General features: G+C 40.8%; 1 protein-coding gene across 1 annotated transcript in view; it reads left to right on the forward strand.

The window, feature by feature from the left end:
* LOC145725906 (potassium/sodium hyperpolarization-activated cyclic nucleotide-gated channel 2-like) overlaps positions 1 to 22,980 on the forward strand; it is a 30,709-nt gene that overhangs the window by 5,784 nt on the left and 1,945 nt on the right. The window contains exons 3-7 of the mRNA XM_081974822.1: positions 719 to 890; positions 13,424 to 13,561; positions 13,619 to 13,775; positions 13,829 to 14,034; positions 19,554 to 19,763. Of these exons, the coding sequence (XP_081830948.1) occupies positions 719 to 890; positions 13,424 to 13,561; positions 13,619 to 13,775; positions 13,829 to 14,034; positions 19,554 to 19,763 (883 nt within the window). The remainder of the gene's footprint in view (positions 1 to 718; positions 891 to 13,423; positions 13,562 to 13,618; positions 13,776 to 13,828; positions 14,035 to 19,553; positions 19,764 to 22,980) is intronic.

The raw sequence follows: 22,980 nt of genomic DNA on the forward strand, positions 1-22,980 counted from the left end.
ATTAAGCAAGACGGCATATGGAAAAGAATGTTTATGGGAGTATACTCATATAGATTTGCAGTTTGCAGAAGGTAATGTACGTCGATAATTCGGTACAAATCAAACTGGAATTGCTTTCAACTCATTCACGCAGTTATCAGACATGTTGTAGTGGTTCTTGAGTTTTTTACTGGAGTTGGTTGCTAATGGGACTTTCTTTTCATTTGGCACCCTGATTTGTCCGTAGAGGCTCTAATAGCTGTTTATATCGACTCTTTTCTATCAGTTTTTGAGAATTGTCACAGATAGTACAGATTATCAGTGGAAGAATTAGAGAACTATTCTGCGTCCACGGTTTAACAATGTGAATTTGTCTGAAAACCATTAAAATAACCATTTGATTTAAAAATCTGCGCCAACATTGAAAATATGGGAAAAATGTGTGTTCGAATTATTTTATAATTTTAATAGTATATTACATACTCAGGTGGAAACTGTTTGATTTCAGTCGAGAAATTAGGTAGTTCGCCGACGGTACCTCTTCTTCTCGAGACAAAAATTAAACTTTCCACCGTGTCAATTTATGAAACTTTTAATAAATCATTCAGTTGAAATATTGATCACTAATAGTCTCTAACAATAAGGTATAAGAAATAACGTATTACATACATGATTGAAAATAAAATCTGTTTTACAGCATTGCTCTACTCTTGATTTGTAACATTAATATTTGTTGTAGGCATTACATCAGAACTTTTTTTGTATGGGACATATTATCATGCATTCCATCTTATTGCCTAGTCATTTACTTTTACGTATTCAAGAATATCCTATATTTGACAAAATGGCTGAGTATGTGTAGAATGGCAAGAATAATCAGTATAGACAACGCAATGGACATATTTAGAATAGTAAGTATATTAGATCAAAATATGAAAGTAAGCTTAAATACGTTTTATATTTTTCTACGATCGCTACAGAAAATATTACTTTCAGTTCATAGTGAAAAAAATATCGATTTAATTATTTTTTTATTGTATTGCACACATTAAATTTCAAGTGTAACCAGATTACACTTGAAATTTAGAAAAATGCAATATGTCTCAGACTTGTCTCTGGCCTCATCAAATCAGTAGCACCAGTACACCAATATCAGCAACACATCAACAATGGATAATTACATCAAATGAATGAGCAAATGAAACATCCAGGGAGAGGTCCAGTTGACAGAAGATGACAAAAAACAGCCTTAGGATGATTAAATAAAACACCTATTTGCAGACGAAAAAGAAGAAAGCAGACAGACTGAATAGGGTAGATGATAATTTATGAATATCTTAAATCAGAAGTGGAATATGCCATACATATTTTGAAAAGCAGAAAAGCGGCTGAACCTGACGTCATTTCAATAGAGTTCTTAATGACCTCAGACGATTTTACAAAAATACTCAACAAAATGTATGAAACAGGAGAAATTTCAAAAGATTAGCTTAGATCGGTCTTCATTCACTTACCTAAAAAGGGTAACCTTAAGTCCTGTGATGAATACCAGATGATAAGTACGATGAGTCACATACTAAAGTTACTTTTGAAAATAATTTAACAGAGAACTTTATATCAAAAATGCAAAGAACAATTCGATGAGGCGTAGTTCGACTTCAGAGCATTGGGAACAATGGGAACTTCTTCTTCTTAGGAAGCCGTCTCCCTACGGAGGTTGGCGATCCAACTGGCTATAATGGTTCGTGAAACCGCACCCCTGAAGATCTCTATAGATGTCCGTTCGCACTATCGACGTATATCCTTTAGCCATGAGTTCTGCCCTCTGCCCACAGATCGTTTGCCCTCGATCTTCCCTTCGATAAGGAGCCGGAGGAACTTGTACCGCTCCCCGCTCCAGTACACGTGCCCGATGTATTGGAGCTGATGGTTGTCAGCACTTCTTTACCTTTACCTATTCTGCTTAGCACTTCCTCGTTGGTTATCCTGTCTACCCATATGAGCAGTATACGGCGACACAAGTACATCTCAAAGGCGTCAATGCGCCAATTGCTTGGCATAATGTCCAACTCTCGGAGCCATAGAGTAGCACTGGGAAGATATAACAGCGCAATATACGTATGTGGAGCTGTAGGTTTAGATCTCTACTAGTGACAGAAAATTCATGTTCATGGAAATGAATGACCTTCTGGCCTGTTCTATCCTTCATCTGATTTCCATTTTAGGGTCACAGTTCTCGTTGACGAGGGCTAGATATTTAACGGACGGCACTTGTTCCACAGCCTGGTTGTTAATCTGAAGGATCGCCCGTCTTGGTGCCTTGGAGAACACGACCACCTTGATCTTGGCAACGTTTATGTGTAGACCATACTGTGTGCTATGCTCAGCGATGAGGTCCATCATATTCTGGAGATGTGGAAGGCTGTCGGCGACCACTACCGTATCATCGGCGAATCGTATATTATTAATGAGAGTGCCGTTGATTTTAACGCCTCCTTTCACATTCTCCAGTGCCTCCCTGAACACTGCCTCCGCGTATATATTAAATAGAAACTAAAGAAGCGTTATTTGCTATCACAGTACTGCTATAGAAACGTAGAGAATACAACCAAAATTTTGTTTGTTTCATCGATTTTCACAAGGTTTTTGATAAAGTCCAACCTGAGTCCAACACGATAAACTCATAGAGAACTTAAGGAGTATCAATCTGGATCCAAGCAATGGACGATTAATAAGAAATATCTACTACAATCAAACGGCAGTAGTGCATGTTGAGGACATGGAGACAGATTAAATCGAAATCCAATAAGGAGTTCACCAGGGCTGCTTTCTATCCCCACATTTATTTAATCTATATTCACAGTTTGTGTTTCAGAAAGCTCTGAAAGAAAGAGGAAGTAAACATTGGAGGAACATTAAAAACAACCTTAGATTGTCAAACTCTATTAGAGAGAGTCAACCACTATAAATACCGAAAAAACTAAATTCATTGTTATAGGCAAAAGCCCAAACAGTCCAAACACTAACAGTCTTCTCACACTGAACGGAAACAAATAGAACGGGTACAAAAATACAAATATCACAATCAGCCAATTCTATCCTGATCTTGATACAAAGAAATCCAGATCAGAATAGAAACGGCTAGAGAAGCCTTTGTCAAATACCCCACAATGCTTTCAAACAGAAATGTATACCTCCACGTTAGAATAAGGTTTATGGACTGCTGTCTGGTCAGTATTGTTGTACGGAGTGGAAACTTGGACCTTGAAAGCTCAAAATGATAAAAAACTTGAGGCGGTTTAGATGTGGCTCTATAGACGGATCTTGAAAATACCATGGACTAACAAATCCACTAAAAACGAAGTAAGACGCATTGGTCACAAAAGAAAACTGTTGATTCTCATTAAAATAAGAAAAACATCTTACGCAGCGATAAATACCTACTGCTACAGAACATAAGAAGGATATCGGCAGGAAAAAAACCCTGGCTTTGAAAGCTGTTTCATGTTGCAAGAGACAGAGAAAACATTTGGAAATCTGGTCGCCAACCTACAATGAAAAGAAGAAAAAACGTTGACAATTTCAATTGATTTATTTGTGACAGCATAATGAACGCCATTTTAATGGACAAATACTTAGTAATTGCGAAAAATAGATTCTACAGATTCGGAGAGTGAAATTTTGCCACAGAGCAGCAGCAACAAGCAACATAAGATTTTATTGCCGCAGAAGTCTGGAGTATGGTACAAAAAGAGATACGAAACTTTTCAGAAATCGTATATTGATAAAAATTTGAAATCGATTAGCGAAGACGTATTAATCGCCTATTTTGTGGAAAATTTCAAAGATAAGAAGCATTCCTCTGTGGTGCTATTACTTTCTACTAAAATCGACTTCTATCTTCTCTTCTTCTGCGGCTTCTACAGGTGACCAGCAACAGGGTATTTTTATACTACAAAAATGGCAAGTTCACTTTACAAGTGCGTGGAATCAATTTTATCGGAAAGGTCTCGTTGTCAAATAGCATCTTTCCTAAACCTGCAGATCCCCGAATCATATAGTGCTTTAGAAGATCCACCGCAACTCTTCTGATGGACACACATTATGATCCTAAAACGTCACAGTTTACAATGGCATATTGAGGAATCTATCGAGAATGAAATTTTCATGGTCAAGAAAATCGCTGGAGGAGTTGGAACGAAGATGTTCAGGATTGGGCTGCTTGATGATATGAGCATAAACATAAACGGTGAAAAACTGAACCACCTGAGATTCGCCCACGACATTGTTGTTATCACGAATCGTATCGATGGAAGCTAGGGAGATGTTGCGAAGACTGCAGAATGCGGCAAGAACAATGGGGCCTAACCTCGTGCATATTGCTGAATGGTGGATTTTTAAGACAATTCAGATCGTATAAATACCTAGGTTACGAAATTCGCTTTGGAAGGAACAATCATACCTGCGAGATAAAACGCAGAATAGGGCTGGCTAGAGGCTAGGAAGACTTATATTTAAATTAAATAAATTTATATCCCTAAAGAGAAACATTTTTTAACAATGCGTATTGCCAGTACTTACTTATAGAGCAGAAACTGTCACCCTCACAAAACAGTGTAAGATTTTCTTTTTCTCAGAGACAGATTCTCTAACAACCAAATACGGCAAATGACAAGTGTTACTGAAGCGTTAGTGCGTATAACCAACTTGAAGTGGAACTGGGCGGGCCACGTAGCTAGGTTTGCGGATGGACGGGAGACAAAAAAGATTTTGGAATGGAGGCTTCGTCAAGACTCACATTGCAGTAGGGGATGTTCACCATCGAGATGGTCCGATGATATCAAGAGAATTCAGACAAACTGGATGATTGCTGCACAAGACCGGCAAGAAGGATTGAATTACGGGAAGCAGTGGACTCAAACGGGTTGATTGATGATGATGATGACCTTAAAACTAGTCCCTAAAGTGATAACAAATTACTACTTAATGTGATGAACAACAAGGGTTTAGATCTGAACGATTACGTACAGACCCAATGTTTGTTATAAGACAGATAAGTGGAAAGTTTATAAAGTATTAACTAGCATTTTTCTGATCTATAGTATGGGGTATAGTTCCCATAAAGTTAAAGCGTGCGAGAGAATGACAGGGATGACGCATGACGTTGATGTCATGTGGACTTGCCTCGGGCGTATTGCCTATTGACCGAGAAAGTGTTTCGTTAAGTGTTAAGAGGATATCGAATGGAAAGTCGAGAGATAAAAATCCTATGTTACGCTAATGATACAGTTTTGTTCAAATAAAGATGACCTGCAGAGGTTTCTTTATACATTTAACACAGCTGCTAAAACGCTTGGGATGTCAATATCAATATCCAAGACAAAATGCATGACCACATATAAAACACCTCTGCGATGTAATGACAGCACAGTACATACATCAAGAAATGAAATTCAAATACTTGGGTATAGAAATTTCAAGCTTTGGCAACATAGAACTAGATATTAGCGTGTTTACAAAACTGCTATTTGACCCATACCCACACGCGGCAGTAAGAAGAGCTGAAACATCAAAACAAGCCAAAATTATGGAAACAACAGAGATGAAGATAATTCGAAAAATAGATGGAAAACACTACCGGACAGCGAATAGAAGCGCGGATATCGGACACACCAGGGGCCTAATTCTTGAAAGCAGGGAACAGAATTGTCAAGAGAAATGTTGATAGAATGTGACAGAAGAAGTTGACAATAACGTGTTCCTGTCACATTCTACAGGTTTTTCCCTTGATAACTTCCTTCCCTCGTTTCAAAAATACGTACCCAGATCGAGAATATTGTCACGTTTTGGGGGTAGCGCAGGAAGAGAAACAACAAACGTAGCTCAAGTATGTCTCCTTTATTTGTACACTTACGATGATGCCTAACTAAATCTTACTCCCAGATTAAGAGGGCCGCTAGTACCGCTACAGGCGGGACGCCCATGGGACTCTCTCTACGAGGGGGTGCGTGGGGGTGTGTGTGTGTGTGAGTGTGCGTAAGGCCTCCTGATGTGCCGCCAAGCGGAACCCGCTCGATACGAGCAGGGAACCCCTATGTCCGACAAGCCCGAAGGATTTACTTTATGCACAGCAAGCCCCCCTTGGAGTGTCGCCAAGCGAAACCCGCTCGATACGAGCAGGGAACCCCTATGACCGACACGCCCTAAAGGACTTACTTTAGGTACTGAAAGGGTCAAGAGTCCCGACGGTCACCACTGGGTTGCGTAAGGACTCTAGTCTGTTCAGCCTGGATTTCCAAGAAGGTATCGAGCCGTCCGGGCACTAGGAAGTTCGGACTGATGCTCGATAGACCGACCCAGAGACCAGTAATCTTCGATGGCTTGAGACGCTGATTAAATACTCGTCTCATGACCCCAATTTGCCGGTCTCGCTGATTCGGCAGTGCACTGGGGGAGACCGGGGCCAGACTCGGTAACGGAACATGGTGCAACTTATGTTATTCGTGACATCTCCCCCCTCTGAAGAGTGTTCGCCCCGGACACTTAACCCTAACTTAACTAAATAACCTACATGCCCCATGGCTTTATTTACACCGTGTGACCAATCGTAACTTATGTCCTATTACGCTCCCCTTGTTATCTCCCTTGTGGTTCTCCTGGAATCTGTTGCTCCTTCCTGGAGGGCGGCCTTACGCGGCTTCGTCTTGCCTAACTGTGCGCCAGAGCACCCGTTACTCAGTTCGCGGGTGGTGGCGCCCTCTACTGACTTTCCTCGTCCACTTCGAAGTGCGCGGGATGGTCGCTTGTTCCGTGAGTTCCTAGGTTGTGATATCCTGGCGGAAGAGGCGTAATGATTGGTCAACCTACTTAAATAATTGTTTAGACTATGTTAGCTTTATGAAATATACTGAGTTTGCACCCTACTTATGCAAAATGTTACCCTTACAACTTATTTTATTGTTCCCCTTCCTTGCTTTCTACGTCTGAATCCACATCGGATATATCCCCCAAAGTCCATTCATCGTAAAATGGTAAAATCCTCCCTATGTGCACTATATCCGTTTTTTTCCCTTTTTCCTGTTTTACTTCATAGTTAACTTCGCTGAGTTTCCTTATTATTCTGTAGGGTCCGAACCATCGTAGCAGCAGTTTCTCACTTTTTCCCACTTTCCTAATTGGGATGAATATTTTCACCCTATCTCCTACCTCAAATTCACCATCTCTGTGATATTTGTCGTAAATGTCCTTGTCCTTTTCTTGTTTTTTGTGGATATTATCTACAGCAATTGCCCTTAACAGTAAAGCTTTCTCTCGTAATTCGTTCGTGTTCGACTCGTCCTCAGTTTCTAAAAGGGTGGCGTCCAGTGGGAGTGTGGGGTTCCTTGCGAATATTAGTTGAAATGGGCTAAAACGTGTCGTCTCCTGTTTGGCCGTATTGTATGCGAATGTCACGAAAGGCAGATACGTGCACCAATCTGTCTGCTCTGTGTTGCAGTATAGTGACAGCATGTCCGCCAACGTTTTGTTTAAGCGTTCAGTTAGGCCGTTGCACGAAGGGTGGTATGCCGTTGTAAAAGTGCTTTTCAGACCCATAATCTGTTGTAATTCCTGCACCAGTTCGGATTGGAATACCTTGCCTCTATCGCTGAGGATGCTTCTAGGAACGCCGTGAATTAGTATTACTCGTTCCAATAAGAATTTTGCCACAGGTCCTGCCTTCCCGTTAGGCAGGGCCGCTGTGATGGCGTATCTTGACGCGTAGTCTGTCACTACTACTATCGTTGTCTTGCCTTGGTTACTTTTCCGGAATGGTCCCAGTAGGTCTATCCCTACTTTATCAAATACTTTGCCCACTTTTATTGGCTGGAGTAAGCCCAATGGCTTATCATTTGTTGGCCCTTTTCTCGCCTGGCAGTCCCTACAACCTTTAACGTAATTTCTGACGTCCTTAGTCATCGAATCCCAATAGTATTTGGGAGTAAGTCTGCTCAGAGTTTTTGTTACCCCCATGTGTCCGCTGGTAGGTGCGTTGTGAGCTTCCCACAAAATTTCCTCCCTAAGTGACCGGGGGATCACGAGTGCGTGTTCCAGTCCTTCCTTAGTTTGTGTTGCTCTATACAGAACGCCCTCCCTCAGCCTAAAATTCTTTATTTTTCGCCGTGTCAGTGCGTCAACGTTTGTTGATTCGGGGTTGCTTATTGCTGTTTTTAATTCTAGTATGGCCTTCTCCTTATTCTGCAATTCTCCTATGTCTAACGTTGATATCGTGAAAGTGGGTATATCGTCTAATTCATCTAATTCGACTTCGCTCCATCCTGCCACCGGGTTCCGTGATAGGCAGTCCGCATCTTGGTGCTTACTGCCTTTTTTATAGACTACCGTGTAGTCAAATTCTGCCAACTTGAGAGCCCAACGTGCTAATCTTCTTGAGTGATCTTTTACATTGTGTATCCAGCATAATGCGTGGTGATCTGTTACGATTTTTACAGGGTGTCCATAAATTAGATGCCTAAGGTAGGTCATTCCCCAGACTGCTGCTAATAGCTCCAGCTCGCTGATCGAATAGTTCTTCTCTGCTTTTGACAAGGCCCGGCTTATATAAGCTATCGGGTGGTCTTGACCGTCACTGCCTTCTTGGAGCAGAATTGCCCCTATTCCATCTATACAGGCGTCCGTGTGCATTGTACATCCTATATTCGGATTGTAATGTTTTAATACTGGGGATGACGTCAGTTTTTCTTTCAGCAGTTCAAATGCTTTCGCCTGATCTTCACCCCAGCAGAACTTGTTCTTTTTTGTGGCCTCATGTAAGGGCCGTGCCAATACCGCGTAGTCCTTTATAAATTTCCTATAAAAATTGCATAATCCTAAAAAGCTTTGTAGGTCCTTTGTTTTCTTAGGTGTGGGGAATTGCTTAATCCCTGCAAGTTTTTCTTCCTCTGGGCTTATTCCTTCTTTGCTTACTGTGTAGCCCAAAATCCTTATCTTTTCCTGCAAATATTCGCATTTACTCGGTTTTAAGGTCAGATTGGCTTCTCTCATTTTCTGGAATACTTTTTGTAATTTTGCTAAGTGTTCCTCTAAGTTTTCTGAATAAATAATAATATCATCTAGATATATTAGTATGTCCTTCCACTTTAAGTCTCTAAATATCTTATCTGCAAGTTGTTGGAAGGTTGCTGGTGCATTGCATAGACCAAAGCTTAACACGTTGAATTCGTATGATCCATGTCCCTGTGCCGTGAAAGCCGTGTATTGTTTGGACGACTCTTCTATAGGAATCTGCCAGTAACCCGAGAACATGTCCAAAGTTGTAAAGTACTTGGCATTTCCCATGTATGTGAGAATGTCATCGATTTGTGGTATCGGGTAACATGATTTTTTGGTGACTGGGTTTATAGTTCTTTTGTAATCCACGCAGAACCTCGTCGTGCCATCTTTCTTTTTCACCAGTACAACGGGGCTTGCCCACGGCGAGTGGCATGGTCTTATTACTCCGCAATTGAGCATTTCTTTTATTTGTGTGTCAATGATTTCTCGCTCGGATTGTGAGACTCTATAAGGGCGGCATTTCACTGGTTTATCTTCTGTTACTTCTATTTTGTGCTCTATCAGTTGTGTTTTGCCCATATATTTTGGTGACTTGCAAAATACGTCCCCATATTCAACCAGTAGACTCTCTAGTTCTTTTTTGAACTGCTTATCCGTAATGTGGTCTAGTTTGTGGTCTTCTAATGTCACTACTTCTTCGTCTATTCTCTGTGTTGTAAAGAGTGCTGTGGTGCTCAACCCACTGGGCTCTTCTAGCCGTGCCACCGTTGTGTCTTTGTAAATAACCCTTCTAGTTGGCCCTATGTTCTTGAGGGTCAATGATATAGATTTTTCGGCTCTTTCTAGGTTGCATAGTAGGTTGTTGCGTACTAGCCATCCCTCGTTTTGTACTAATAACATCTCTGTAGATAGGGGTATTTTTGGTTCAGTTTTGATGGATTTTTTCTCTCCTGGCTTCAGAGTGTAATCTTCCTTTGCCTTCAACTTAACTATCAAGCGGTCATCGTTTTCTATGTAGTTCGGCAGGGTGTTCCAGGAGCTGGTTTGTGTCTTGGTCTTTCTTGGTCGGGGTTCTCTATTTTTTGAAACCAGTACCGTCACACTCGTTTCCTTGAAAGTCTCATACAGCAAGTCTTTGAGCTTCTCCCAATCTGACTCGCTGTTTGCGTTTGCGGATGTCAATCTAGGTATAGCCACCTTACTTATTTTATTTCGTATTGCCCAATCTTTCAATTTCCTACAGCAATGTTGGAGCGTATGAGTAGGGATATATTCGCTACCCTCTTCTTTTACTATCATCTGTAGGGTATGTCTGTTTTCCTTAAACAAACTGACCACGCTCCCTATGGGTAGTTCTTCTGTGCTGTAATCCGCCAAATGGTCCCTGATGGCTTTTCCCACACCTCTGTCCCTACTGGGAGCTGAAGAGACTGCAAAGGCCCATGCAGTGCTGCTTGGAAGACTGAAGATGGACCCAGGTATTTCTTGGATCACTTCTCTCCAGCTTCGTGTTTTGCATGGTTTTTTGGGTGCAGAATCTTGCTTTGCCCCGAGCGGTATCACCAAATCTTGATTTAGGGTGAGTATGTTGGATATTAAGCAAATTGCTGCCTGCATTTCCCTTAAGAACTCCATGCCCAAAATAAGGGGTTGTGGTGTATTCTCCAATATCGTTGCTTTAATTTCTAATTTTTTCTCGTAATTGCCTCTGAGCTCCAGTGATGCCAATGTGTCGCCTAGACTTCTTACTTTCTGACCGCCAGCTGTCACAAGCAACGTGGGTGGGTCTCTGATCCTATGTTTTTTGTTGACCAGGAGATGGCTTATCACATTTAGTTCCGCACCTGTGTCAATAATCGCCGGTACGTAATAATCGTTCACAACAGCATTTATGTATAGTATCTTATAGCACGTTGTGCCCCGAGTGGAGAGGGTGACGGGACTTAGTTTTGCCACCCCCTGGAGTTTGGGTGCTGCTGTCTACTTCTACACACAGCAGCAAAGTGGCCTATTTTACCGCAGTTGTAGCACCTGAGCCTGTTGTCATATGTCCTCGTGGATTGGTACTGTCTTTCTGGATTACTGGCATGGTTTGTGCCATAGTCTCTCCTGAGCGGTGGCGGGGTTCTGTAAGGGCGGGGATTGCCAAAAGGTGACTGTCTTTGTTCTACTGGTCCAGCGGCCTGTTCTTCTATTTGATGCTGCGGTCTAAAAGTGAACGGTGTCGAGAACTTTTCAGGAGCGTTATCTATTGTGATGCAAAGTTTTTTGACTTCGTCCAAGTTCCTAGGTGGGTTATTAGGAAAATTTGTGAGCCAGTAGTATTTAGCTCTTGGTATATCTTTTAGCCCACTCTGGAAAATATCTACGAATTCGTCGAGATCTACGTTTTCTTTGTATTCTTCGTATAGGACCCTTAGATCATAGAAATAATTCTTTGTCTGTTCCAGGTCCCTTTGCTTCCTTTGCCTTAACTTTGCAAGCAAATGGCGACTGTTGATACCGTCGCTAAACTCAGTCTTGAATGCTTGACAAATGTGTTGCCAGTTGCTGTCAGGGTTTGCTGCTTTATATTCTCTATACCAAATGTTTGCGGCGCCCTGCAGGTACGAGTGAAAGTATAGTATTTTTAACGCATCGTTCCAGCTATTGGCCACTGCCGTCCGCTCGTATGTGCCGATAAACTGAGGGGCTGAATCACTGCCCGGGTTGAACGTTGGTGGGCTGATGAATTGAGGTAGTGCGGGTGTTTTTTCCCCTGCCTCAACCGCCGAAATGGTAATGTCCGCCATTTCTCTTGACCCCTTCTTGCCTTCTAATGCTTTATCTCCTTTCTCAGGGTGTACTTGTGCTCCTGTCTCTATCACTGTATTTTCCAGATCGTTTTCTGGTTCTTGTGGCTGCTCAGTGTCTTCCCTTCTTGTATTTGCAAGCGTAAGGGTTAGGTAATCTGTTTCTTGCATCCAAGGGTCTCCTACGCTTGAGCTCCTGTGCCTTGGTTGAATGGGGCTGCTAGGATTTGCTGATCTCAAGTTGTACGCTTTTCTCATTCCTGTTAGGGCGTACGGCTTGGTTTGGCCACAGATATGGAGATCAGTAGCCCCGGGATTCAACAAGGCGCCTCCACCATGTCACGTTTTGGGGGTAGCGCAGGAAGAGAAACAACAAACGTAGCTCAAGTATGTCTCCTTTATTTGTACACTTACGATGATGCCTAACTAAATCTTACTCCCAGATTAAGAGGGCCGCTAGTACCGCTACAGGCGGGACGCCCATGGGACTCTCTCTACGAGGGGGTGCGTGGGGGTGTGTGTGTGTGTGAGTGTGCGTAAGGCCTCCTGATGTGCCGCCAAGCGGAACCCGCTCGATACGAGCAGGGAACCCCTATGTCCGACAAGCCCGAAGGATTTACTTTATGCACAGCAAGCCCCCCTTGGAGTGTCGCCAAGCGAAACCCGCTCGATACGAGCAGGGAACCCCTATGACCGACACGCCCTAAAGGACTTACTTTAGGTACTGAAAGGGTCAAGAGTCCCGACGGTCACCACTGGGTTGCGTAAGGACTCTAGTCTGTTCAGCCTGGATTTCCAAGAAGGTATCGAGCCGTCCGGGCACTAGGAAGTTCGGACTGATGCTCGATAGACCGACCCAGAGACCAGTAATCTTCGATGGCTTGAGACGCTGATTAAATACTCGTCTCATGACCCCAATTTGCCGGTCTCGCTGATTCGGCAGTGCACTGGGGGAGACCGGGGCCAGACTCGGTAACGGAACATGGTGCAACTTATGTTATTCGTGACAATATCAACGACTGGGTGACCAAAAGAAAAATTGAGTGGAATGACCTATGATCACACCTATGACCGAAAAGCAAATAGTGAAGATTGCCAGAGATCATCATCGGGCCTTAGGGAGGCGAAGAACAGGAAGACCTCAAAACCGTTAGAACGACAATCTTTTTCCATAAACCGAGTTACGATTAGGAACAGGTATTATGCCTTATTAGAAGAAAGAAGAAGAAATAGAGATAAAGGTATACTGTAATAAAGTAAAAATTATTATTATTAAAATGCACTACAGTACACATATCAGTGCGGTAAAGTACACTTACCGTATGGATAAAAGAACAGCATATTTGCTCTTCTTGATGAGTATTTTATATACTACTTATATACAAAATAAGCGACACAATATTTATTTCATCTATAATGTCGTGCATTCAGTCATTTTTTTTCTTATTGTAATGCTTGCTCCAAGAAACTTGATGAGTAGAAACACTGGAAACCTAAACTGATTACATGCAGCAAAAGATATGATATCTGTCATGTAATATCTATATCTAATATTGGTCGTTGAAAAACTACTATTTCCATATTATTTTATACAATTTCAGTACTATGGTATACCCCAACAATTGCATGTGGCCGTGACAATACTTCTCAAATCTTATTGGGTGGTGCTATGCTGCATGACTTGTATCGCTTTAATTGAACACTTTCCGTACTTTCTTAAGCCTACAGAACTCATTGCAGTAAGTTGTTTTTATAGTAATTGTTATACATTCCATATTTATCATGTCCACTTTCAGAAAACAAGACAGATAGAACTAGCTAAAATGACTATTTTTGAAACAATCAAAACCGTTTTTGGAGTAAATAGCGTTGAAACTTCGGACAACTATTACGAAGCTATCTCTTACATATTTATTAATGCAGTGGCTTATATTTTAAGTATATGGATTATGGGTAAGATTGATTACTGGTCTCCAAATTGAAGCCTTTTGTCACGTCATTTTTAGCCAAGTTGTATATCTTATGGCAGCGTTTCTTAATTTTGTCTGAAGTTGGTGAAGACCATTATCAGCAGTTGTCTGGTTTTTTAAAATACAAAGGACTGCCGCCTAATCTTCGACAAGACATTTATTGTTATTATGAATTTAGATTTCAGAAGAGATATTATGATGAGAGCACTATCCTACGAATGTTGACTGAAAATCTGAAAAAGGTATGATCTGAAAGTGTTAGAATGTATTTTAATTGCACAATGCATTTATAAGAAGGGTCATACTCTTGACAGTAAAGTATAGGCAATTGAAGCAAGACTATTGGCTTTTTTACGTTCCATCGCTGTAAATAAATTAATTAACAGTTTGAAGTTTATACTGATATTGTAAACAATGTGTCCTAAGATCGAGCGGTAGAAGAAATGTCCGGATCCGTATAACAAATTGACGTGAAACGAAGAACTCAATAGAAAATATTTCATCTACCAAGTCATTCCAATTGATGAAATGTTATTTGATTTCTGAAATAGTATATTAAATATCAAGAACAGTAAGTAAGCTTTACTGTTAGATGACAAAATTTGAAGACTGAGCGAAGCGAAGCCTCTAAGTTGTCTAAGATCAGTAAAGCTGTTACTGTTCATGATGCTTACACTATTCTTTGTACGACTTCAACAAAATCATCTTAATTAATAAATAATTGTGTAGCTGGTCGCTCTATGCTAGTTTTGATTTGGTACTTTTCTTAGTTGAAGCAACTCCCTAAATAAAGTTTTCCTGAGAAACCCTTAACCCAAATCATCTGGTACACTGTAAACTCGAACACTTTCTCCAAAGCAATAGTGAGATATCAGAGAGATTTTCTTCTCATCATCGTTTGGTGTTTCTATGAGAATCAGCTTGGAAAGAAGATTAATTAGGTACATCATTATTTTCTAGTCCTTGAGTTTTAAGTTTTTTCTGCTTGGTTTTTGAAAAAAAAATCAATCGAATTTGCAATGAATTTCAATTGAATTTTTTTTCTGTCTGCCTCATCAATTTGACCAAGACATTTGAAATGGTTCGCTTGTCCGACATCATAAATATACTGATAGCGAAAGAAACGCCAGACACCATCGTAAGAGCAATCCGCAGTCTCAATATGAACAACATGACTAAAGTAAAGGCAGGAGACACTGATACGGAAAAGATGCCGACACCAGGAGGCATCAGACAGGTGACAGCCTTAGCCTATTTCTGTTGAATCTCTTAATGGACAGAATTATAGAGGAAGTATCATCACTAAATATGGGATACCGAATGGGACAGAATAAAAGAATCAGCATGGTATGCTATGCCGATGATGCAGCTATTTTCGCGGAAAGGGAGGACGATCTACAGAGACAACTACCGATGAACACGATTATAAAAAAAACGAAAAGCATAATCTTTGCTAAAGATCCCGTAAGATGTAAGCTGGTAGTTCAAGACAGAATCATCCAGCAAGTCTCACAATTCAAATATCTGGATATGACTCTGTCGAGTTATCACGACCCACTGAAGGACCTAAGAGGCCAGATTAACAAAGCGACTGCCATGGCGGGCTGCTTAAGACAGATAATATGGGCGAACGGATAAAAAGGTCAGGATCTATAAAACTTATATCAGGCCAATCATGACATACGGAATAGAAATCAGAGACGAAACCAACAAAACGAAAAGAATGCTTCGAGTAGCCGAAAGGAAAACGCTCAGGACTATAATGAGAAAAACAAGAATAGACCGAATTAGGAACACTAACATTAGGGAACAATGTGGGGTGCAAGACATAGTAAGATGGGGGAGACAAAAAAAAAGATATTGGTACACTCACGTGAGAAGAATGGAAGAGGAAAAAGAGCACCCGGAAGACCACCTAAGAGATGGAAGGACAACTGGCAATCCACCTCCCAGGAACTAATCCTGTGGAACCTGCAAAACTAACAGATTGCGAGATCTTAAATATGAATAAGAAGAAGAAGGTTTTTGAGTACAAACTTTGTCGTTAGTTTGTTGTTCTTCTGTATTCCAAATTTTCCTCAGCGCACCCACAAAATACCAGTTGGTGTAGATTTCAGCTTCAACCCACATTTGAATTTTATTCTTATCGAATTGATGCTTTTTATGGTAGGACTCAAAATAATACAACCACAGTTAATATTATTGAGATTTAATTGGTCTCCTGTCAATAAGATATACGGTCTGCTTCCCTACCAGAGCCTAGTTTTACACTTCGTGATGTTAATGCTACACATCTGATCAATGTGTTTTAACCAAACACTCCTTTTCTCTGTTCTAAATTCCACTTCAGTCTATTTTTATCTGTAAATTCCTGTAATGGAATTCAGGAAGATTGCTCAGGATACTTGGTAGTTTATTGTAGTTTAGGTTGGAAGGTTGAGTAAGAACCGCTGTTGGATTAATACTGATTTTTATTTAACAATTAACAACTATTTATACACATTTACAAACGTTATAAACAAATGAAAATAATAAGTGCTGACCAATATTGTTCTGTGCTCCACATTCGAAGGTTTGGTGATTTTCCTGCTGACGCTGCGTTTGGTACCTGGTTGCCCGGTGACCTGCTGGCGGTGCATTAGCCGCAATAACCTAGTTAATTACCTTTGTGTTGTTTATGAAATATATAAACTGATAAAATTTTTATGACTAAATGTGAATTTAGACATTATCTAATAAAATTTTCTCAACCCATTCTTCTTCTTCAGCAGCCTTGTCGTGCTCACTGCTGAACATAGGCCTCTCCTTCCAATTTCCACCTGTGGCGGTCTTGTGTTGCCATCTTTTCCTTGCTCTACGGTAAATGTTTTCCAGCCACCTCTTCCGGGGTCTTTCTTTACCACGTTTGTACATTCTTGGCCTACACTCCATGATATTTTTGTTCATCTGTTGTTCTGTTGTCTCGCCACATGATGAGCAGTCGATTGCAAACGAGCGAACCATTGCTGGGTTCTGTCGGGGTTTGGTCAGGGCAGTTTTTCCAACAAATAGCAGTTTTCGAAGTCTGGAACATGAGGAAGATACCCAATTTCAGTCGGCAGACAGACTTTTAAACAAAATTTTAGAAGAAGATCGAAAAGCCTGCTAAAACTGACAGGGTAATCCATTTGCATGTTCTTAGATGGATGGCCAAACACCCATAATGAGTATGTGTGGTTTTAGTCGCCGAAAATGGAAGCACTCTTCTCTAGAAGAGTCTCCCCATACAACTCACTAAAAAAAAATAAAAAATGGTGAAAGGCATTGGGATTAGATCATTCTATTATAACCTTCGGTTGCTCGGCTCACATTTTGTGTTTGCTTTCAAAAGGTCTGGAAGTTGGGATGAAAAATAAAGAAACACGTAGTGCAAATTATCAAATACTTTAGAAATACTCATTTGCCAAATGCTTGGTTGAGGGAGAAGACCGACAAGAAATTGATATCACCTCAAGATGTACGTTGGAATACACTTTCAGATTGCAGTCAGTGAGTAGCCAAAGCTATTGCCAGTTTGTGAAGAGCATTAAGAAGAAATTTATGGTGTAATTTTCCAAAAAGTATCGGATATCTACATCAGGTTGTTGTTGTCCAAATGACCTGTATATCACCTGATTTTGTTTCAGTTTGATTAAAGTAGGACAGGGGTTATTATTTACGAGTGTACTTCTTTCGTTTTTAATTGAAACAGTGCGATAGTTTTTTTACATCAGTAAAAAGCCAATAAACCAAGCTCAATGACAGTCTAAACCGCATTAAAATCCCTTGATTCGTTTCGAAATGGTGAGGTATTCAAAATGACCCAAAAAAATTACTGTATGATGATATTGTTAGATGGGCTCCCTTCGGAGAAGACACTTAGGCTGCTAGCCCATAGTAGCCGTAAGCACATCACAAGCTAGTACCCCTCCAGTTCGGTGGCCCTGACAATGCCGCAAAGCCTCCTTGGCCGGGTACCTCGAATATCTAAGGGGTCGATTACATTCTTACCCCAAAGCACTTTTCTGATCGTCGCAAGTGCCACTGTGTCTCACTGTGTGAGAACGTGTATCGGAGTTTCCTCGCCTTCCAGACACAAGCGACATTCCGGATCCTGTGACAGACCCAGAATGTGCATGTATGTGTCTTCTCATCTCACAGTGACCCGTGAAGTCCTGTCACACATCTGAGGTCCTTTCTGGATAATTCCATCAGAGACTTCGACTTGTTTCTTGGAAAGAAGCCCATTGGACATCGCGACTGCCGCCTCCGGCCTCCTCCCAAGGAATATCGGATTTTTGCCAGAAGATACGGTCCACAATGGTGGATCCGACCGCGCCGCCTAGTCCTACAATAGGTTCGGGTCCTACGGGACTCTTTTTACAGCCACGAAGGGTCAACCTGTCCACCTCCGCGTTTCCCCTAACACCGGAGTGTCCTCGAACCCAAGTTAGACGTACCTTGGCCATCCGCGTGAGCGACAGGAGTGCCTTATTACACTCCAGCATCAGCGCAGACGTCGTTGAATCAGCTTTTAAGGCAACCATTGCTGCCTTGCTGTCCGTAGAGATAAATATAGCCTTCCGGCGTAGCGGTGAGTTTAAAATGAACTCCCCGCATCGGATACTCGCCAAGATCTCGCCTTGGAAGATGGTACAGTGGCAACCTAGAGGGAAGCTAAGCCTCGACTCCGAAGTCGCACCATACACACCGATTAGTTTACTTAGGAGGCACTCGAATTAGAGTTATTAAATACTTCGTTTGGTCTGTCCTTTCTATATGGAGTTAAAGCGTGGACACTAAACTTAAATACCATGAGACGCCTAGAAGCCTTTGAAATATGGGTCTTTCGTAAAATTATCAGAATATCATCGACACAAAACAGGTGCACAGAATTAAGCACCATAAACAGAGAACTAGAACTAATAACAACGATTAAGAAATGAAAGACTTCGTACTTTGGCCACATTATGAGAAACGACAAATACAACTTGCTAAGACTAATAATTGAAGCGATCGAAAAGTAGTAGTCCATAATAATTGAAGGAAAGATAGAAGGCCAGAGAGGAGTAAACAGAAGAACAATGTCATGGCTCCGTAACATCAGAGCTTGGACGGACATGAACTTTCAACAATTGCAAGGAGCGACAGAGAATAGGGAAGATCTTGATGTAGTGATCGCAAACTTCCAGTAATCGCGTGCACCAAAAGAAGAATTGAAAGAAATAGGCCTAGAAATTTTCGCAGTCTAATTTTTGTTCTGTCTTATAACGGAAGAATTTCTGGAATTTTGTATTGCTTCGGGATTCTGTAAAGCTTTGTTACAAATTTGTATAATATAGTTATAGTATAATGTTATTCATACCCGGAGTAGAATCTTTACTGTTTCTGTTGTTTTGAAATTAAATTGATTAAACTGAACTACTTGCCAACATTACCCCTCGCTCAATATTAATCGATAATTTGTCATTTAACCCCGCTCCAATCTGTTTGAAGACAGGCAATTTTGAGACAAAATATAATGGCCTTAAAAAACTGTTCAATAGCTATATTTTTAAACTGCTCTGAAACAAACGATAACATTCCAAGCAGCAACACGCTGATGCGTCGTTATATCATCCTTTTTGCCTATCTGCTTTCTACTGTAGACTTGTCTATTAACTTTTTTCTTTATTAAATTACGTCCGCGATACACTCTTCACTTTTTGTTTAATAATATTTTTATTTACTTTATGTGTTGCAGGATATACCGAGTTACAGGCTGGACAGAAATATAGAGAAAATCGAGTTTTTGCTGTTATTGTCCAACGCAATGATAAAGCACCTTGTGGGACACATGGAATCTGCCTATTATTGTCCAGGAGATGTCGTATTCAGAGTTGGCACTGCTAGCAGTATCTTGTACTACATCAAATGCGGAACGGTAGCATTACACGATGAAAATGAAAGAGAGGTAACTTGTAAATTACAATTTGTTTATCATCAAGCATCGCCTTACGGTTTTATTGTATAAGTTAGAAGTTGAGTATAAAAACATAGTAATGCACCAGCTCACTTATTGAGTAGCTTTAGCAGTAGTATGTTAGTTCTACCGCCGCAAAATCACATATGGCATACTTTTTAAAACCTTTAGGAGTTTTGTAAATTCAGGATCCTATTAAGGTACGCGTCCACTAATCGGTATAGGCACGGACGGTACGCATCGCACGAATCGCATTTCCAATCAACTACATAGAATCAAATACGACTGCGTTCACCTATCGTCATCGCACTTCGGCATTTCTGATCGGGATTCCAAAGACGAAATCAAAATCCGATCCCGACGATGCGTACCGTCCGTTCCGATACCGATTAGTGGACGCGTACCTTTAATCGGATCATTAAAATCACGAATCCAGTAGTTCGAAAAATGATCTAAAATAGGATTGGTAACGTTTGGAAAGTGATCCGATTGGGATCAACTACTAAATGTGCCTCCTGTTAATAATTATCTAATTTTGTGTGGTGAGCTTCTCGCGTTTCGTAAAATATTGATTATGTTAAGTCAAACATCACTCCCATGTTTCTCACATATTCCACTTGCGTTATTTAGAAAAAAATTCTGTATATTACTTTTTGAACTGATCAAAAGATACGAACATTTTTCCACATTAAGAGAGAGTTCATGCAGACAAGTGAAGCGGTTTTAAATAGAGCAAGCGCCGTCCACGAGCTACTAATAACAATGAAATGCCAAAGGCTGTCCTATCTGGGTCACATACTCAGGGGCGATCGATACCGTATCCTTCAACTTATAATATGCAAGATAAAAGGCCGTAGAGGAGTCGGTAGAAGACAAGCCTCGTGGTTAAGGAATCTTAGAGAATGAACCGGAATTCGAAGCGCACAACAACTCTTCAGACTCGCCGAAGACAGAGCACAACTCGCCATTATGATTGCCAACATCAGGAAGACCTGATACGACACCAGAAGAAGAAGAAGAGAGTGTCCATTCCTACTTGACCACAGCCATACATCTGCCTGTAACCTGCTTCACAAGGTCTCCTTCTTTCTTCTTCTTCTTCTTCTTGTGCCTTGTGCTTCGCCGCACGTTGGCGATTGTCTGTACTCTTCATACAATGTGCAGATCGCCACTTTCGGCTCTTCGAAATATAGTGGCTGCGTCGCTAATGTTACATCAGTCCCGTATGTTTCTCAGCCAGGACTGTTGCTTTCTTCCCGGGCCTCGACGTCCCTTTTCCTTCTATATATATCAATTTAGGAATGTAATATTTGCCTCTTCTAAGGATATGGCCGAGGTAGGAAACTTTTCTTTCTTTAACGATGTTAAGTAGTTCTCGTTCGCAGCTTGCAGTTCTTAGAATTTCTTCATTCGTGGCATGTGCTGTCCAAGGCACGTGCAAGAGTCTCCGGAGAGCCCACATTTCAAACGCCTCAATGCGGTTAAGGGTTCTAACTTTGAGAGACCACGTTTCTGCGCCATATAGTAAGATGGGCCATATGTGGCGCTTCTCCGTAGTCTAAGTACTAGAGGGAGACTGCGAGCTAATAGGAGGTTTTTAAGTTTGAAAAATGATGTTTTTGCATAATTCGTTCTTAGTTTAACTTCTTCATCACAGTCCCATCGTTCGTTGATCGTGGCACCCAGATATTTAAACCGTGACACCCGCTCTATATTTTTTCCATCGACCGTCAGTGCGGCATTGATCATGAACTGGCAGCCTATTACCATGAGTTTGGTCTTGGTAGCGTTGATTTTAAGACCAAAACGTTTGCCCATGTCCGCTATCCTATCCATCATTTCTTGGAGATCCTCTTCTCTTGGAGAAGTTGGTGCTAAAATTGCCGTATCGTCTGCATATCGTATATTGTTTATTGGATATCCGTTAATCTTAATTCCTCTACTTTCTGCTTCCAGGGCCATTTGAAAGATCTTTGCCACTTTGCATACATTGAAGGTATCTGTTGTCAGGTTTTTGTTAACTCTTATCTCCGCGATTTGGTTCCAATATAGTTCCTGTATGATTCTGATGTCTTTGGCGTCTATTGCTATCTCGAGCAGTCTATTTAGGAGGATATCGTGTTTAACGTTGTCGAAGGCTTTCTGATAATCTATAAACGTAGTGACATTATTAAAATTTATTTAACTGTTAAGCAAGAAGCGAGAAGGATGAAATCCCAAGTGATTGTGTATTTTTCTTGCCCAATCTAGACAAGATGCGTTGAAATTGGATTCTCGACAATATAACAGTTTCTTCAGCCATTTTGTTTCCAGTATTCGAAGCCAATTGAAATGCACTTAAATTTAGAAAAATCTCTCTCTGCAAGTTACCTTTGATTTTGGATATCTTAAGGAGTCCTTGCTAGTTTCAAGGGAAATTATGATCATATTCTTGAATATGTATTTCTTTTAGGAAGTGTTTTGTAAATAATATATTGCTTACTAACAAATTAGGATTTGAAATGTTTATTCTTAATATAAGCAAACATTATAACTAAAACCGACATTTAGGTCGATAGAGGTTAGAAAATTATAGGTTAGGTGAGGTTAGGTTACGTTAAACTAGCACAGAAGAAACTTAAATCTTAGTAAAGAGCTAAAGGACGACATCTGGGGTAAAGCCTATAAAATAGTAATAAAATTAGAGTCACTTAGCCCCTATCAAAGAGCAGGTCCAGAAACTGTTTCCCAGGCGAAGTACGATTCAATGAGAGGCAAATGATATAGAACCAAGACATTCCACTGTTTGAAAAGGAAGAACTGGAGTTTTCAGTATTGCAAGCCAAAACACAAAAAGTTCCCGGACCTGACAGAATACCTCTTGAATTCATATGTTTGCTCAATTTAACAGCAGCCTAAGTAATAACACCTTAAACAACTGCTTGCAGAAATTTGAAAAAGAGCAAAACTAATCTTAATTGAGAAACCCAGAAAAACGGACACAAAAATTTCCTATAGGCCAATATGCCTGATTCTCTGGGAAAACTGAAAGGCTCCTAAAAAATACACTAACAGAAGAAATTGGAAATTTTTCTACGACCCCTATAGTAAATCAAATTTTCCTCCCTCATTTAAGAGATGAAAATATCACTTTCACTCCCTAGCGGGTGAAAGTGCCACCAGAGAGACTGAAAGTATTTGCCTACCTAGGGAGGAAAAGCTCCACCAG

Source organism: Ips typographus, linkage group LG3, assembly GCF_016097725.1.
Source record: "Ips typographus isolate SLU linkage group LG3, UJ_Ityp_2.0, whole genome shotgun sequence".
Taxonomy (NCBI): Eukaryota; Metazoa; Arthropoda; class Insecta; order Coleoptera; family Curculionidae; genus Ips; species Ips typographus.